We start from the raw sequence: 18,765 nt of genomic DNA, 5'->3' as shown, positions 1-18,765 counted from the left end.
TTGTTAAGATTAATTGTGGTGTTTGTACAACTCTCTAAATATACTAAAAGCTACCAAATTGTACACTTTAAATGGGTGAGTTATAGGGTATGTGAATTAGATCTCAGTAAAGCTCTTGTAAAAGATGTGTGAAGGAAGGAGAAACACCATATAACCTCTACCATCCCAACAGCCCAGCTAGAGGACAATTCCTGAGCCTCCTTCTCAGCCTTTGTGTCAGTTCTTTGCACTGATGGCTTCTCTCTCTTTACCCTTACTAATTAGCTCTCAAAACCTCTGCTTAATAATGATGCTATTTATAACTTTCCTCCTTCTGGTTTCTTGCTTGCCCTTTCTGTGGTGTTTGTTTTTCTTTTTTCTCAGTACTCTGCCCAGCGTTGCGTATTGGTTCTGGAGACTTAAATGATCCAGTGGGCACTGTCAGGCGATTATTTATTTTGCTCATTAATTAAGTGTTCACAGATACATTCAGCAGCCAAACCTTGTGGCATGCCTTCTGTCCCAGACAGTGAGAATCTACTTGGAACTTGGATATTTCTGTGAGCCTTGATTATATGTACCACCAAGGGGATGGCATAGAACTAAGTTTTTTTCTTCTTCTCCACAACAGACTTTGTTCTTTAATTTCACAAGCTTGACATAGCCTATAAGACATCATAGTGGTACCATAGACAGTTTTCCCTTGATGCCCATGGGGGATTTGTTCTGGAATCTCCCACAGATACCAGAATCCACAGGTTTATCAGCAAGGGTCACTGCTCAATTGCAACAACTGAAGCAGAAGCTCCTCTCATCAGAGGCAGGCACTGCAGCATGTTCTGTAGGGCAAATATAACCGTGTATAAATGACTGTGCTGTCAGGAGACAGAACAACAAGACCCAGAAAGACTCAATGACCCACACAGCCACTTCCACCCAAACAAGTCTTACTAATGAGATTAGATAATGAGAGTTTATTTTCTTCATCAATTCATGTAGCTCAGCAAGACTGGAAACTCTGCTTGCACACTTCCGCAGAGAAAAAAAAAGTTCCATTTGCTGGAACTCAATAAATAAGGCCTTAGTGGGTACGTGTTATCTCCTTAGCATCACCTGGATGCCTGACCCTTTTCCAGAGTGTTATGTTTCCTGGGTTTTATCCTTCAGACTAAGTGATATACCTCTTAGTGTGGTGGAGAAAAGGGTGCTGTATTTCTTCCTGATGGATACATGCTCAAATGGAAAAGTAGCATGAGATGAACTCCTATAGCCCTTTCCTTTTATTATTTTTAAAATATTTATTATTTATTTATTGGTTGATTGATTGATTTTTGAGATGGAGTCTCACTCTGTCGCCCAGGCTGGAGTGCAGTGGCACAATCTTAGCTCGCTGCAACCTCCGCCTCCCAGGTTCAAGCAATTCTCATGCCTCAGCCTCCCGAGTAGCTAGGACTACAAGTGTGCCCACCAGCACACCTAGGTAATTTTTGTATTTTTAGTAGAGATGGGCTTTCACCATGTTGACCAGGCTGGTTTTGAACTCTTGACCACCTCAGATGATCCACCTGTCTCGGCCTCCCAAAGTGCTGGGATTATAGGCGTGAGCCACTGTGCCTGGCTGCCACTTTTAGACAATAGAGGCATGCTGCAACCACATACCACCATAAACACGGTGGGGGAAGAGGCTGCAATCAACAATCAGGAGGATCTGGGTTCCAAGCCCGGGTTTGCAGTGTAACAGCTGTGTGCTCTTGGTGTGACCAGTTGGTCATCTACAAATGAGGATAATGATACTGCCCCCTTGTGATCATTAGGGGGATTAAATTAAATGCAGAAATGTGAGATGCTTAATGTGTTGCAAGGCACATGGAATATACTTAGTGAATATTAACTGTATATCAATACAAAGTCCTGTATTCAGAACCTCCAGTATAAATTACATTTATATAGTAGAGATTTGAATAGTTTTTGTGAACAAGAAGACCTGGAACTTCAGGTGACTAGAAGCTCAGAGTAAGCCAGCTATGTTTGATGATAGTTATTCTTAAGATCACACAGAGAAACTGCAAGCAAGCTGCTTTGGGCAAAAAAGAGCATTTCTACCCTGTTCAGACTGCCTCTGTACTGTTAGAATAGGTCTGGGGCGTGTTCCGTGAGTGGTGACTGAGTAAGATGTTCAGAGGGAAGCCGTGACCGTCATCTTGGAATATTGTTTGAAAGTCTGACCTGTACAAAGCAGCACTCACTTCCCCTGTGTGTTAGACACCTGCATGAGGGCTGGGGAGGGTCCAGGACAGGAAAGCGCATTTTTAATATGTGTATGGAGGAAGTTGGTCAAGATGGGTGCTATCTGGCAGTGGAGTGGCACTTCCTGGAAAGTAATGAGTTCCCTTAGACTTTGTTTGAAGGGTCACCCAGGTCTTTGTAAAGAAGTGTTTTAGATCAGTATGCGATGGATGACTGTAAATTTCTCTTCAAATCTAAGAATCTGTGATTGGATGAAAGGGAGAAAGGACTGCGTAAGTACTTGTCGCTTGTAAACTGGGCCAGGTGGATGTCACGGCCCTAGGAGCTTCTTGCCTGCTTTTGCATGCCGTAAAGCAGTCCTGCAACCCAGTGTCACCTCAAAGGGACTAGAATGTAGGAGAAGAGAGTGAATAGGGACAGTGATGGGGGTGAAAATATGTAACTCCTTGCCCCTTCTGTATACCCTAGTACTTTAGGAAGTTCACCCTTGTCTAGGCTTTTTCCTGTTAGGAAGACAGCAGACTCAAAGTGGAGTCTCAACCCCTTTCAAAGACTGCAAGATCTCCTTGTACACACTGGACTTGGGAGAAAATGGGCGCTTTCAGGCCTGCTATCTTAACAGGTTCAGAAAGGTGTGGTCCAGCCCTGTGACTAACCAGCCCTGCTGTGCACACTGAGAGTTCTGCTCGGTGTACCTTTCTGTGTGCTCCTGGGTGTACCCCCAAAGCGCTGGTTCTCTTGAAAACCTTTTTATTTAGGTTCAGACAAACTGTGGTATCTTCTATTCTGACCGTAAAGTGTTTCTTCTGGGTCTAACTACTATAGTGGGATATTTTCTCTAGAACAAGACGTTGTTTCTTTTTGGCATTGAGAAGAGAAATGTTGCTGATGTGATTTTCTTTTGTGAACGTTTAAGACACAGAGCTTGCCACTTGAACTTTCTTTTGCCATGCGTAGCTAATTCCACATAATGGTTACAGCTCCAGGCAGAAACCTGTTTGGAAGTTGTTTTAAACTCTTCCTGGAATCTCTAGGCAGTGGCTCAGTGGGGTTTTTCTTCAACCATTCCTTAGGATGACCAGAAGCGTGACAGAATCGTCTTGTCTTCATTTTGAGAAAATATTTCTTTACTGTGTGTATGTGCAGCATTTGGTTTTACCTCATGGGTCTAAGCATTTTCAGCTAAGCTTCCTTTTCCAACCTAGCAGACTTGTTTAAAGAACTTCACATTAATACGCCGAGGTGTAATACGGTGGCTCTCTGAGCCTGAGAAGCCTGTGCTCACCATCACTCTGTTCTTCACTGGGGTGATAGGGGTGGGGAGTAGTGTGTGTGAGAGGACAGAAGCGGGGATTGGTTGAAGATTATTTTACGAGGCGAGAGCATGGTGGCACACCTGTCAGCTGAGTGGACTCAGCGCCTGCCCTGGCTAGGCTGTCCCCCTCCTGTGCCAGCCATGGGCTCCCTGAGCCCCTCTGCAGTCATTCGTGGGTGCTGGAAATAAAGATACCTTTCTGTCGAAAGTGTTCGCTGGGCTGCTTCTGCCTCCCTGGAAAAGCAGCAGGGCACACAGGCTTCCAAAGCAGCCCCTGAGGGAGGGGCTCTTTTTATTGTCGCTCTGGTTAGTTCGAAGACCAGACAAAAGGCAGCAAGAACCAACCCTTGGTTGAAAACTCTTTGCCTTTAGGCCCTTGGTACCGTGTTCATGAGGCTCCAGATAATTCCACAAATACATTATTATTGTTACCTAGACGTGGGGACAGAGAAGGGTGAAACATGGGTCTGGGAATTCACAGATGAATATACTGTATCCACTCAAGCACATTTCTTTTAAAGGAATGGGGGTATTCTAAAGGAGTAAAGACTCCGCTGGGGGCTGCTAGGCCCCTGTGAACGATGGTAGCCTTGGCCACGGTGTGTGCTGGGATCTGTCCTGGGTCCCCCAGGCATTCTCAGAACTCCCCCACACCCCACCCACAGTCCCCTCTCCATCCATCTGCTGACCACACCCCAGGACATTTCCAGCTCAGAGCACACCTGATTGCATCCATACAAACTGCATGCCAGGCATTTCCGTTTGGATGTGTACACAGAAAGAACACATCCCAGGCTGAGCTGATCTTCCTGCACCCTCAAAAGAAAAGTCCTGTACCCGGCCGGGCGCGGTGACTCACGCCTGTAATCCCAGCACTTTGGGAGGCCGAGGCAGGCGGATCACGAGGTCAGGAGATGGAGACCATCCTGGCTAACATGGTGAAACCCTGTCTCTACTAAAAATACAAAAAATTAGCTGGGCATGGTGGCGGGCGCCTGTAGTCCCAGCTACTTGGGAGGCTGAGGCAAGAGAATGGCAAGAATCCAGGAGACGGAGCTTGCAGTGAGCTGAGATTGTGCCTCTGCACTCCAGCCTGGGTGACAGAGTGAGACTCCGTCTCAAAAAAAAAAAAAAAAAAAAAAAAAAGAAATTCTGTACCCTTCCAAATGGTCCTAGACATGTCTTGAATCTACCCTGCTTTTCCTCATCTGCAGTGCTGTCCTCTTGATCTGCGCCACTGTGGCTAGAATGCACATCTGATCATGTGCCTCCTGCTTAAAATAGTATTTTTCCTCTTAAGAGTAGTGCAAACTCCTGTTGCTGGATTAAAAGGCTGTTCCAGGCTCTCCCTACACCTCGGGGCACACCATCTTTCCTTCCAGTCTCCCCTCCCTTCCGTCTCCAGTGCTTCCATCCTTCAGTCGTGCTGAGGTTGTCTTTGTTACCTTTGCTTCTCTTGGCCCGCACTCTCTGTCGGCTCTGCCAACATCCCCATGCACCTGCTAGCTCCTACTACTTGTCCAGCTTTGGCCTGGAAGTCCCTTCCTCTGGCAAGCAGCCCTAATCTACCCTTTGCTTGCTACTGGCTCATATTCCCACTGCTTGTCCTCAGGCTGTGAGCCCTGGAAGGGCTGGGCGGAGTCCCTGAACCTGCCACATCTATAGGGTGTAACTACCTGAGGCCTGACTGCTAAAATCAAAAGAAGCCTTTCTCATTCCCTCAGCTGAGCTAAGTCCTTTCTGGAGAAGAATGCCCACGTCCTGGGTGGACTTCTGTTCAGGCTGGGGGACGACCCTGCATGTCAGTTCACCTAGAGCCCCTGGCTTGCCCTCCCCCCGCCTCCCTTTCCTTCTCCTCCCCATGTTGTCTCATGGTCAGTTCCTCTCCTGGCAAGGCAAGAAGATCATAAAATCTCTTTGGACCATGTGTCTCTCTGATGCACTTTGGAGGTTGAAGCTCACTTTCGTGAAGTTAGGAGCAGTTAATCCGCCTGCATAAGGATGCATACCTGCTAGGGAAAGCCTCCCTGCGTTTATATGGAACAGTGGTGTGTCCCTTAGGGCAACCCAGAAACAGCTGAGATGGCCCTAAATTCGTCTGTATTTTGATTCAGAAGCTTTACCCTATTTGAACATCTACAGAATAAGTTCTTTCCTTTAGAAATGACTGGGGGTAAAATTATTTGCATTGTAAAATATGGTATGGACAGGTGGCCCCTCTTTCATGTTTTGTTCCTTGTGAAGAGGTTGAGTCTCGTATTTTTTTTTTCTTTTCTTTTCTTTTTTTTTTTTTTGGAGATGGAGTTTCGCTCTTGTCCCTCAGGCTGGAGTAAAATAGTGCAATCTTGGCTCACTGCAACCTCCGCCTCCTGGGTTCAAACGATTCTCCTGCCTCAGCCTCCCAAGTAGCTGGGATTACAGGCACATGCCACTACACCTGGCTGATTTTTGTATTTTTAGTAAGAGATGGGGTTTCGCCATGTTGGGCAGGCTGGTCTTGAACTCCTGACCTCATTTGATATGCTCGCCTTGGCCTCCCAAAGTGCTGGGATCACAGGCGTGAGCCACCACGCCCAGCCTATGGTGTGCTTTTAAAAATGGTTTCTCCTGGCTGGGCACGGTGGCTCATGCCTGTAATCCCAGCACTTTGGGAGGCCAAGTCGGGCGGATCATGAGGTCAGGAGATCAAGACCATCCTGGCGAACACGGTGAAACCCCGTCTCTACTAAAAATACAAAAAAATTAGCCGGGCGTGGTGGCGGGCGCCTGTAGTCCCAGCTACTCAGGAGGCTGAGGCAGGAGAATGGCATGAACCCGGGGGGGTGGAGCTTGCAGTGAGCAGAGATCGCGCCACTGCACTCCAGCCTGGGCGACAGAGCGAGACTCCGTCTCAAAAAAAATGGTTTCTCCGGACTAATGATTATTAAAAAAAAAAACTCTGGCAAGAACAAAAACAAATGGTTTTGAAAAACCTCTAGAAATAATTTGATACATTCAAGGACTCTGGAGGAGGAGAGAGTTAAAGGCTGATGTGTGTGACTCTTCTTCCTCTCCCCCCAAGGAAGAAAAAATGAAGAGAACGAGCTTTTAAGTGCAGTGCCTCATTTTTATGTGATTGCAAACCTGAACCAATCCTTTTAGCGGTGGACGTGGGACATGTTAGCTTTTCCAACAGTTTAGATGGGCCTTTGTTTTTATTGTTGGTTACTGTAAGAATTCCAAGGAATAGAAGGATCTCATTGGCAAAATCAGTTTGCTTTTTTCTCTGTATATTTGTTAGTTTATAGCAGCTTCTATTTTCCTCCTATTTTTAAAAGCTGAAATGCCTTTAATTGCACTCAGTGTGTTTATTCATGGAATCCAGAGAAGAGGGTCCCTTCCTTTCCCCCCATAGCGCTGTAATTGGAAATTTGGTACTAGATGAAATTCTCAGTTTTGGCGCTCACATGGAACAGCCATCCATCTGCTGACGAGACACACCGCCTGGGGCTTTTCAAGAAATCCCTTAATGGTCCTGAACACTAATAATATTTATATACATTGAGATGAGACAAAATTTACAGCGGGCTTCTGGGGCTGGCTCCAGGACTCTCTAATCCCGCACTTGCTCGCGTTCTCTTGCTTGCCTCCTAGAATCCTTTCAGGTCGTGCTTCAGTGAGGGGAGCGTGGTGTCCGTCTCTGGAGCCGTGCTTATTTATGCAGTTCGTCCTCTAACAAACAGATCACCTTTCCTTTTGACCTTCCCCTCTTCTCCCCATCACATTCCATTGCGACTCCCCCATAGAGCATGTGTTTATGCATAGTTTGTATCATTTAACACAAAGGAACCCCTTGATTTGTGATCCCTTTAAGAAGTTGCTCTGTATATAAAGAAAATGATTTTTCCTGGTTGGTTTCACTGAAGTTCCTTCAGAAATGGCTCCCACCACCAAAACAAACCCGACTTCCCTAGCCTGTGCATGGGTTGTGGCACGAACTGACTGGGTGGTATAATTTCACTCACTCCTTTGGGAGGTTTCGGGGGACTGCTGCTCAGATATGTGGGAAATGCGGAATATATCTACAAGTACTTTGTCGAATTTTTTTTTCTTTCTTTCTCATCCTGGAAAATCCCGGCATTGATATTTAGGTATAACTATTCGCAAGCAAGTGCAGAGGGACATTTTTCTGTTCTTTTCAACGTTCTTGAGTTATTACTACTGCATTAATAGCTACTTGATCTTAATGTCTGTTACACATCATTTTATATAATGTTTTCTTTAAATTGTCAGGGAAAGGGATTCTGCAAGTAGATGTTGGTCCCCCCAGTTAGTGTCTGATGATGATGGTAAGATTCTCAGAGTTTCCTTCCTCTAATGACAAAGCATGGTGATGGTGATGTCTGAAGAGCAGCCTCCGGGGACTTCAGTGCTCCGAGATGGGTGTATGCTTAATACTGCTGGCACACGCCTGATGAGCAGGAATGTGAGCGTTGTTTCTGTAGCCAGTTTTATTGAACCTCACAGATCTATTATACGACGTGAATTTTGTGGGGGTAACATAGGCTAGGAGTCTGCTCTCTTCCAGCCTGGTCCCTCTCTCCTTTGAGCCCTACCCTCTCTGATTATCATGTCCCTTGCACTGCTGCCAGGTAACCTTTCTGATACGAAATTCTGGCCGTGTTGTTCCCTTGCCTAAAACTTTCCGTGGTTTCATATCATCCACAGTTGGGCTAAACCCTCTTGGACAGGCCTTCGGTGCCTCCCTGAGCAGTGGTCCCTGGCCGCCTTCATTAACACCCAGCCCTTGCACCCATAGTGACCTCGTTGCTTTTACAAGCATTTACATGTGATTGCATTTACATGCCGTGTTCTTTATTCCTCCCTTGCTCATCTTTCCACTTTCAACTCCACAAAACCTTCCCCGGCACCCAGAAGCCCAGGAAACACCAGGCAGCTCCCCTCATTCCTGTACTTGCTACGTCGTCCGTTCCGCGCGGACAGGATTGTCGCTGATCCTGCGTGCATCTGTCTGGCACACAGGTGCAGCACACATTAAATAGTTGCTAAATGAATAAGTGAAGAATAGATGGAATTATATTCTGTTGTTACCAGTTTAAAAACATGAAATTGGGATACCCAGTTCAGTGTTTCTTTAGATCTTGGACCTTGAAGTGACCTCTGTAATGGATATATTTGAAATTATTAACTGTCTTCAAGTGGGGGTTTGATGATAGAGAGAGAGAGAGAGTGTGTGTGTGTGTGTGTGTGTGTGTGTGTGTGTGTGTGTGTGTTTACAGCAAATATGCTAGGTTTGTAAATTCAAATTTGTGTTACCCTCTTCAAGAAAGTCACCTTGGTAGACAGCATATATATCCCAACATTTTAGGAACTCATAAAATGCTTACTTTTTTGGTGTGATCAGAGATGGGTAACTCCTTATTACTTGTGGGTTAGATTAGTTTTTGGAAATAGCCTGGAGTCATTGAGAGCCAATCCTTATCAACAAAATGGCATAAACGGACAGGAATGGGTTTCTTCTTCACTTTATAGATAGCTCTGAAGACATGTCTCAGTTGGGATTAGTTCAGTTGCATATATGAATAGCAGTCATTGAAACAAGATAAAATGTATTTCTCTCACATCTAAAGAAGTCTGGAGTAAGCAGTCCAGGGTTAGCCTAGCAGCCCCACTCTCATAAGGGACTAAGTTCCTTTTATCTTGCTTCACCATTCTTGATGTTTCACCTTGTGGTCCAAGGTTGGTACTTGAGCTCCAAGCATGACTGCTGCATTCCAGCCAGCAAGGAGGAGGATGGCTACGCCCTCTTTGTTCTCAGGAGTCTTCCAGGAAGTTCCAGTCACAAAGTTTGTTTATATCTCACTGGCCAGAACTTAGGTCATATGGCCACCTCTAGCTACAAGGAAGGCTGGGAGCTGTAGTCTGTAACTGGATGGCACTATTCTCAACTAACAATTACTGAAAACGACAAGAAGAATAAATAATGGAAGGCAACCTGTTGTTTCTGTCAAAGGATGACTTCAAAAGAGAAAGTTGCAAAAGTATTTTAAGCTTGACAGTATCATGACAGTTTTCTTCAGAGGTGACACTATTCATTTGCGTGTCCAAGTTCTGATATCTGTTTTCAAGTTCACCTATTTGCAGCGACATAGGAACTCTTGGAGGCAACTAGTGGGCGTGTAAACCAGTACAAACTTTCTAGAGGACAGTTTAACCCAACAAGATTAATTCTGGAAATTGACCCTAATGAAATGTTAAGAGTGCTCTTGAAAATTGCTTTGCCAATTACAATAATAAAAAGTAAAGAAAATGGCTTATAATTGGGGACAGGTGTAACTTGTGATACATTTCACAATGGCATGTAGTACTGCTGTTAAATGTTTGTGGAATTCACAATCTTTTATTCCAAAAAACTTTCAGAATGGCTTGTCTTTTTTATAGATACTTGTATTTATATGTCCATGCACATACATAAAGGACCAGGGAAGGTCTGCATGAAGATATTAATAAAGGGGTCACTTGTGGGTAGGTGGACTTACTTGTTCTCTGTATTCTCTTTATTTGTTTGTGATCTCTGATTTTTTTAATCATGTATTTTTATTACAAGAAAAAACAAATTCTAGAATCTCCGCTCAATATTGCATGTCAGAGTCAAAAAGATATACATTTAAATAATTTTGTATTGTTTTCCAATTTGAGAATAAAGTAGGAAATGTATAATGCAAACCAGATTTCATATTTTATTGATTTATACTTAAATTACAAGTAAGACTAACAGCCCACAGAGTGTGATCACGACAGCATTGTTATAGAAATAAATGCCAGCTCATCCATTTGGGATGTACACCATGGATCTGTGGTTATCAGATACTGATTTAACTTTAGCACATGAAGAGGCTTAGAGGAGATGGCTTCTAATATCCTATGGTTCTGTGGGCTCAGAGATAGTACTCACCCACTTGTCAGAGACATTGAAACCAGAGCAACTGCATCTTGAATAGGAGCTAGGTAAAATGAGGCCGAATTCCCAGACAGTTAAGGCATTGTAAGTCACAGGATGAGGTTAAAGGTCAGCACAAAATACAGGTCATAAAGACCTTGCTGATCTAGCAGTTGCAGTAAAGAAGCTGGCACAAACCCACCAAAACCAAGATGGTGACGAGAGTGACCTGTGGTCGTCCTCACTGCTGCACTCCCACCAGTGCCATGAGTGTTTAGATGCCATAGCAACATCGGGAAGTTACCCTATATGGTCTAAAATGGGCAGGTATTAATAATCCACCCCTTGTTTAGCATATCATAAAAATGGGCAACCAGCAGCCTTCCAGGCTGCTCTGTCTGTGGAGTAGCCATTCTTCTGTTCCTTTACTTTCCTAATCAACTTGCTTTCAGTTTACAGACTCACCCTGAATTATTCTTGCATAAGATCTAAGAACCCTCTCTTGGGGTCTGGATCAGGACCCCTTTCCTGTGACACACCCATGTTCTTGGACTTGAGAATGACCCTCAGACATGGTGACTTCTTGGTCATCTAACAGCTTTGGCTTATTTGAGGTAAAACCTTTGATATCATCTAAGCCAACAATTTTGAATGGTATCATCTTTACTATAGTATAGTTTAATCATTTTCAAAATAAGCATTTCTGCACACTAAGGCTTTTAAAGAGTTTTCAGTAAGGAACATATTTGAAATGCAAAGTGAGCAGAGCACAATGTCTTTTAAATTACTAATAAACCATGGAGTTCCTGTAGGGCTTCCACTGGCTGACCCACGCCTGAGGCAGCCTTCACATGTGGGTATTATCCCCCTCATTTTACAGATGGGAAGAGAGAGGATCAAGATCACAGAAGCCAATGGTTTGTCCAGACCAAACAAGGAGTTCCTAGGAGAGGCTGAACTTTAAATATGTCGACTCTCTGCAGGTCTAAGTGGGATGAAAGGACAGTGGTGGGGGAGAGGATTTCGTAATGTGTTTTAGCGTGGTCTCCTCAGTGAGTGACCTGGTGCTGGTGGTAGCAGTGAATGACCCAGAAGGATGCTGGCCAGGCCCAGAGAAGGCGGTGCCGCCCCTGCCCGGTCTCATCTCCGTCTCTCCTCTGTCTCCACAGTGTGCCCGAGTGCGTGTGGGAAGCGGGCATGCACCGAGAACAACGAGTGCTGCCACCCCGAGTGCCTGGGCAGCTGCAGCGCGCCTGACAACGACACGGCCTGCGTAGCTTGCCGCCACTACTACTACGCCGGTGTCTGCGTGCCTGCCTGCCCGCCCAACACCTACAGGTTTGAGGGCTGGCGCTGTGTGGACCGTGACTTCTGCGCCAACATCCTCAGTGCCGAGAGCAGCGACTCTGAGGGATTTGTGATCCACGACGGCGAGTGCATGCAGGAGTGCCCCTCGGGCTTCATCCGCAACGGCAGCCAGAGGTCAGTCGCAGCCACATGGGTGGTCACTACCCGCCCCCCTCACCCGCCACCCTGGCACACAAAGGTAGACTCTGTCGGTTGTTTCATCCGGGTGCAGCCCTCAGGAGGTTCACTGAGGTGGGTCAGTTTGAGAGGGCTGGCTTACCTTAAATGTTTGGTGAGATTCTAGGAACAATTGGCATGGCGTACCGCCCCCTCAGCAGTTTGTTTTGTATTTTAAGTGCATACTGCCTGGCCATTTGAAATTAAGTACGTGCTTGCTGGTTTCGATACTCAGAGTTCACGGTCTCTCTGGGTACTTGCCAAGCTGCCATCTAAGAGACAGGGGACTGTAGTTTTAGATTTTCCTAGTCTGGGTGCTGCTAGCCAGGTGAGGCTTTGGAAGTGCAAAAGAAAAGACATGCCAAGCCCCCACCACCATCCTTGAGACCAGCAAGCAGACCTAAACGTCTTAGCGCAAGAGCTAGCAGCAGCTCAGAGTAAGCAGTAGCTTAAAATAAGCGACATTTTTCCATCAACCCTTCCTTCCTCTCATCCCCCTCTACCTTGACCCCTCCCTCAGTGCTCATCATGTCCTTCATTTTCCTTCCTGAACTTGGAGACTTCACTTGGGAAGCAAATAAGTTCCTATGGCCGGGCACGTGGCTCATACCTGTAATCCCAACACTATGGGAGGCTGAGGTGCATGGATCACTTGAGGTCAGAGTTTGAGACCAACCTGGCCAACGTGGTGAAACCCTGTCTCTACTAAAATTACAAAAATTAGCACCTGTAGTCCTAGCTACTTGGGAGGTCGAGGCAGGAGAATTGCTTGAACCTGGAAAGCAGAGGTTGCAGTGAGCCAAGATCACACCACTTCATTCCATCCTGGGTGACAGAGCAAGACTCTGTCTCCAAAAAAAAAAAAAGAAGAAGTTCCTTATAACAAATGCCATATGCCCTTTTGTACATGTCAACTGGACTTCTATAAATTTGTCATTGGTTTATGCTTTTGAAAATAAGATGTTAGCATTGTTTAAAAATGTGGTAACTATAACTTTGAAAGCAAAAGAAGATTGGAGATTTGGGGTTGCTGTTCTCTTTCCTGGAGCAGAGTGAAGAACTTTTAGGGGCTCACGCCTGTAATCCCAACACTTTGGGAGGCCAAGGTGGGCAGATCCCTTGAGGAGCCCATGGGTTCAAGACCAGCCTGGGCAACATGCAAACCCCATCTGTACAAAAGATAGAAAAATTAGTTTGGCGTGGTGGCACACACCTGTAGTCTCAGCTCCTTGGGAGTTGGAAGTGGGAGGATCACCTGAGCCCTTGAGGTCAAGGCCGAAATAAGCCAAAATCGCCTCACTGCACTCCAGCATAGGCAACAGAGACCCTGTCTCAAAAAAAAAGAACTTTTAGGAAAGTTCTGTACTAAATGCCTCCTTCATGATTAGCACCAGGAGGCCTGTCTTTCTGAGTCTGTCAAAATCTATTCTACAAATATAAAAATATGTTAGAAAAGTAGGTGTTAATTTTAAATATAATTTTTGCTGCAGTTTATGAAGTACATCGAGCAAGTGTTTATAAAGGGGGTTCTTTTTCTAGTGTATTATTTGGAGACGCAGCTTCTACTGTAGGCTTACCTTCAAATCCAAGATAATACATTCTTTTATAGTATTAGATGTAGAGCAGCTTTCTGCCTCTTATAATTTGTATAACCATTGGGATAGTAACAAGAAGAAGAAAATTACTCTGAATACTTTAAAATGATAAATAGGCCAAGGACTTCAGTGAGCTGTGAAGGATACATATTACATCCAAAATCAGTCTACCACATTGCACTCACATTTTGTTGGCAGCCTTCGAGTGTAAAAGGACTTTTACTGGTGCACACCTCAGGCCCAGGGGCAGTGCCTGGAACCAGGTTGAGGCTCAGACACTAGTCGCACGTCACCCTCCTCCGTGGGGTGGGGTTAGGGGAGTGGTGGCTTGTCCATGAACTCAGTGTGCTATCATCTTTATTTTGTGAATACATTTTCTTAATGACATTTGGAGGCCTTCAGTCATTCTGCAGCCACCAGAGTTGTGGCTAAGTGGGAATGCTGTCCCTTTGACAGTGTTGTTTCTTCCGCTCTAGTGCACTCTTCAGAGAATTGAGCCATTATTTCCCCGATTCATTCTTACAATCTGTTAAAAACTATACATCTACCTTTTTGTTTAAAAATAAAACACCATAAAGAATAATAAATTCCCTTCTCTCAGCCTTTGAGGCTTATTTAACAATTACTTTGAAATATTTTTTTTCCTCTTGTTTATACCTTCTCTATACCATAATGGATTTGAGGAAGCTTCATCTATAAACGTGTTATCAAAACACTTCCTTAGAAAAACATTTTTTAAGTGCTTGATGACTCCTAGACTTTGTACCAAAGATGATTGGTTCCATTTTTTTTTCTTTTCATTTCTCTTTGATAGACTCTGGCTGTGTCGCCCAGGCTGGAGTGCAGTGACACAATCATAGCTCACTGCAGCCTCAAACTCCTGGGCTCAAGTGATCCTCCTGCCTCAGCCTCCCAAAGTGCTGGGATTACAGATGTGAGCCACTGTACCCAGCTTCAGATTCTTCTATTTGAGTGAAAGATGGAGAGAAACTAACATACCCTTATGTTACAACCCAGCAGTTGTAATCCTGGATATTTATCCCAGAGAAATGAAATTTATGTCAACACAAAAACATGTACACCATCGTCCATAGCAGCTTTATTTATAATAACCCCAAACTGGAAATTAGTCAGATGTCCTATGATAGGTAATTAGTTAAACTGTGGGACATCCACACCATGGAATATTATTACTCATCAATAAAAAGGAACAAACCACTGAAGTACACTACTTGGATGGATCTCAAGGACATTATGCTCTGTGAAAAAGCCAACCTCAAAAGATCACATACTGTATCATTCCATTTATGCAACATCCTCAGAATGACAGATTATAGCCGGGCGCAGTGGCTCATGCCTGTGATCCCAGCACTTTGGGAGGCTGAGGTGGGTGGATCACCTGAGGTCAGGAGTTCGAGACCAGCCTGGCCAACATGGTGAAACCGTGTCTCTACTAAAATTACAAAGTTTGACCAGACACAGTGGCTCATACCTATCTCAGCACCTTGGGAGGCTGAGGTGGGCAGATTGCTTGAGGTCAGGAGGCCAACATGGTGAAACCCCATCTCTACTAAAAATACAAAAGTTAGCCGGGCGTGGTGATGGGTGCCTGTAATTCCAGCTACTGAGGAGGCTGAGGCAGGAGAATCACTTGGACCCAGAAGGGCAAAGGTTGCAGTGAACCAAGATTGCGCCACTGCACTCCACCCTGAGTGACAGAGTGAGATTCTTGTCTCAAAAAAAATACAAAAATTAGCCAGGCATGGTGGTGCGAACCTGTAGTTCAGCTACTCCAGAGGCTGAGGCAGGAGAATCACTTGAACCCAGGAGCTGGAGGTTGCAGTGAGCTGAGATCAAGCCACTGCACTCTAGCCTGGGCGACAGAGTGAGACCCTGTCTCAAAAAAAAAAAAAAGAAAAAAGAAAAAAGACAGATTGTAGGCATGGAAAACAGATTAGTGGTTGCCAGGTGTTAGGGACATTGAGGACTGGGTTGGGCAGGGCAGTAAGTATGAACAGGTAGCATCAGGGAGAGCTTTGTGGTGATGAAACAATTCTGTATCTTGATTGTAGTTGTGATTACACAAATCTGCACAAGTGATCAGTGACACAGCACCACACACACACACACACACACACACACACACACGCAGTTAATTTTCAGGGTTGATACTTACATCATGTAAGATGTAGTAACCATTGGAGGAAGTTGGGTGAAGGCTATGCGGGATCTCTCTGTAACTTTGTTGTAAGTCTTTGCAGCTTTTTGTGACTCTATAATTATTTTAAAATAAAATGTTTTTTTTTAATGGAGAGTTTATAGGGTATGTAGATAAATTAGAAACAACAGAAGGCCAAGTAAAAAAGTGCTGAAGGAAGCCTCTACCCAGGCTAGAAATGAGAATGATGAGTGCAATGGTAGAGGAAGGACTCTCCCCATCTGTGGGTGGGTCCAGTTCCTGCAGGACCCTTGCGGAAGCCATGACCCCCATTCTCCCAAACACACAATAGGAAAATACCAGAGAAGTTTTGTTTACCTGTTAGCTTTTAAACAAAACAGAACCCTGCATCTTTGTCTTAGATACAAAATAACCTTCACGGGTAGGGGGAAGGGACATTAATAAAAAGAGCTATAACTTACACTGTTTCTCTTGAATGTTTTTACTTCATGAAATTTGAGAGGTGATTTAAGAACAATAATGTACATATAATGGCTCCCCAACTTACCATCCTATTACACACACCTCGCATAAGGTCATATCATTTGTCTACTTTGGAAATCAATCCAACTTTCTGACCCTTGTTCTATATATAACTATAGATCCCAAAGGTTCAGCTGCTGGGTTAGCATTTTGTCTGCTATTTCCTAAATAATGGTAGGTAAGCAGGAAAAGTGCCAGTCTTACCTGTCCCTGACTCTTGGTGGTTTGTGGCATGTTCAGGATAGTATTTGAAACAAGAGCTCATTACAAAGTAATGGAAACCCCTTGCTTTTATTGTGTATGCAGCGAAAACAACATTTGGATCAATTTACAAGTTTCTGCAAAACACTGTCAAGAAATAGTTTCAGTTGTGCTTTAGCAAGAAAATAATGGATCTGTGCTATACCACATGCCTTTTGGCATCCCTCACTGGGCTTTGCCAGAACACTGACTGCAGGAGCTAGACTACTGTTAGGCAGAGACACTACAGTCCCTTTGCTGTCCCTGTCTTCTCTCCTAGCTACTCCTACAGGTACACAGGCCAGGGTCACAATATCAGAAAGCAGCTCTGTTTTCCTCCAGAACCCCCAGAGCTTCCTTTCTGCAACACTATCTCTCCCACATGGAACCAGCTGGCTCACCAGTCAACAGCCTGTGATACACAAATGCCTTGAGGATGCATCATGTATTTTGTCTGGAAGCAAGCAACACGCTCTTCCTTTGTAGGCTGTTTCTCCTTTTGGTTGCAATGTGAGTGGCTTATCTTGGGTGGGCTTGGGGATGAGATACCATGTGACCACATGAACGCTTCAAAACAGTTGCTTTTTCTAATGCATGTTGTAATAACAATAAAAAGCGTATCCTTTTTTTTTTTAATGCAAGAAGACAGACTCAATTATCTGTGTTTTTGATTTTTTTTTTTTTTCCTTCAACAGCATGTACTGCATCCCTTGTGAAGGTCCTTGCCCCAAGGTCTGTGAGGAAGAAAAGAAAACAAAGACCATTGATTCTGTTACTTCTGCTCAGATGCTCCAAGGATGCACCATCTTCAAGGGCAATTTGCTCATCAACATCCGCCGGGGGAGTAAGTATTCCATCCCACTGGAACAATGGCTAGATCTCATGGTTTTCTTTTGTTGATGCTTTTCATGCTCACGTCCCTGAGTCACCACTAAAATATGGGCTTAGATAAACAACGTGGTGTGTAAGCCTCATGTGTGACGTCTCTTCTTTGAGTTTCCCTGAAAGATAAAAAAACAGATTGAAAGGCAATCTGTTTTTTAGCCATTGGCACATCATTTATTCCTGTAAAGAGGGTCATCACTCATCTTTTTGTTAGTCACATCTTGCATAGGAGAGGCAAGCCCTGACACATACAAACCCCAGAAGAGACCATTGGATCAGACGTGTGACTCAGCAGACTCCAGCTGTAGCCAAATCGACACATCTTTCAAGTCTGAAGAGTTTTGGTTACTTGAATGTACTGAGAAGACTGAGCAAAGGGAAGTTTAGTGATATCACGTTAAAATTTTATGAAGTCCAAAAGAATGCTAGATTTCCAAATTTACTTGTGAGAGACAAAAGGATACAAGTGTGTATCATTGTGTACATAAAGTTTCAGTCTCACCCCCTGTACAATGACCTTTATTTGCAGTAGATGGCATTCCTGGTAAGTTGCTTCTAAGTTGGATTTGTGCAAAGGATTTCCCACTGACTTAGCCTATGATCTCTTCACTTCTTTGGTTTTTTTGTGTGTTTGTTTTTTGGTTTTGTTTTGAGACAGGATCTCACTGTATCACCCAGGCTGGAGTGCAGTGGCACAATCATAGCTCACTGTAACCTGGAACTCCTGGTCTCAGACAATCCTTCTGCTCAGCCTCCCACATTGCTGGGACTACAGGCACACACTGCCATGCCTGGATAATTTTAAAAATCTTTTCACTTCTGATTTTTCATTGCCAAGGGCTTCTAGTAATGGTGCCTTAAATTCTCTGCCACTGGGACCACTTGGTCAATGTACTGATAGTTTTATAAGCTAGAATAAATATCATAAAAAAGGCTTTGAAGTTGAAAGGAATTTTGGGGGGAAATCCTTTTATGAAGAATTTTTTTTTTTGTACAGTTTGAGAGGAAAAATAATGTATTTTGAGAATGTGCTTTTCCTTAATATTTGTTAAGTGAGTAAACTCTATTCTTGAGGTTTAGAAAGGACAGAAACAGGTTTTGCTTAGTTCTTCTGAATTTGTTGATATCCGTTGTTGCTGTTCATAATACACCCACTCCCAGCCCTCCATGATGGAGATAACTCTGTTCCCCACAGCTAGGGCTTCCTTACTTTATGGTACTTCTGAAGTTTAATTATTTTGGCTGTGTCTGCATTTCCTCATCTACTTTTAATTTGCTTATCCCTAGAACATACCTTTTGAGTGCCTAAACATTTTTATCTTCCTGTCCTGAAGATAAA

At 44.2% G+C, this 18,765-nt stretch overlaps 1 protein-coding gene across 4 annotated transcripts in view; it reads left to right on the top strand.

Annotated features, from left to right (window-relative positions):
* The window catches only part of IGF1R (insulin like growth factor 1 receptor), a 317,640-nt gene that overhangs the window by 231,993 nt on the left and 66,882 nt on the right, over positions 1 to 18,765 (top strand). For all 4 annotated transcript variants that reach the window (XM_055277093.2, XM_055277092.2, XM_055277091.2 and 1 more), the window contains exons 3-4: positions 11,651 to 11,963; positions 17,237 to 17,385. In XM_055277093.2, coding sequence (XP_055133068.1) covers positions 11,651 to 11,963; positions 17,237 to 17,385 — 462 coding nt within the window. The remainder of the gene's footprint in view (positions 1 to 11,650; positions 11,964 to 17,236; positions 17,386 to 18,765) is intronic.

This window comes from Symphalangus syndactylus, chromosome 5 (assembly GCF_028878055.3).
Source record: "Symphalangus syndactylus isolate Jambi chromosome 5, NHGRI_mSymSyn1-v2.1_pri, whole genome shotgun sequence".
In the NCBI taxonomy this organism is placed as follows: domain Eukaryota; kingdom Metazoa; phylum Chordata; class Mammalia; order Primates; family Hylobatidae; genus Symphalangus; species Symphalangus syndactylus.
Note: the sequence above shows the minus strand (reverse complement) of the source record. Positions and strands in the feature narration are given on the sequence as shown.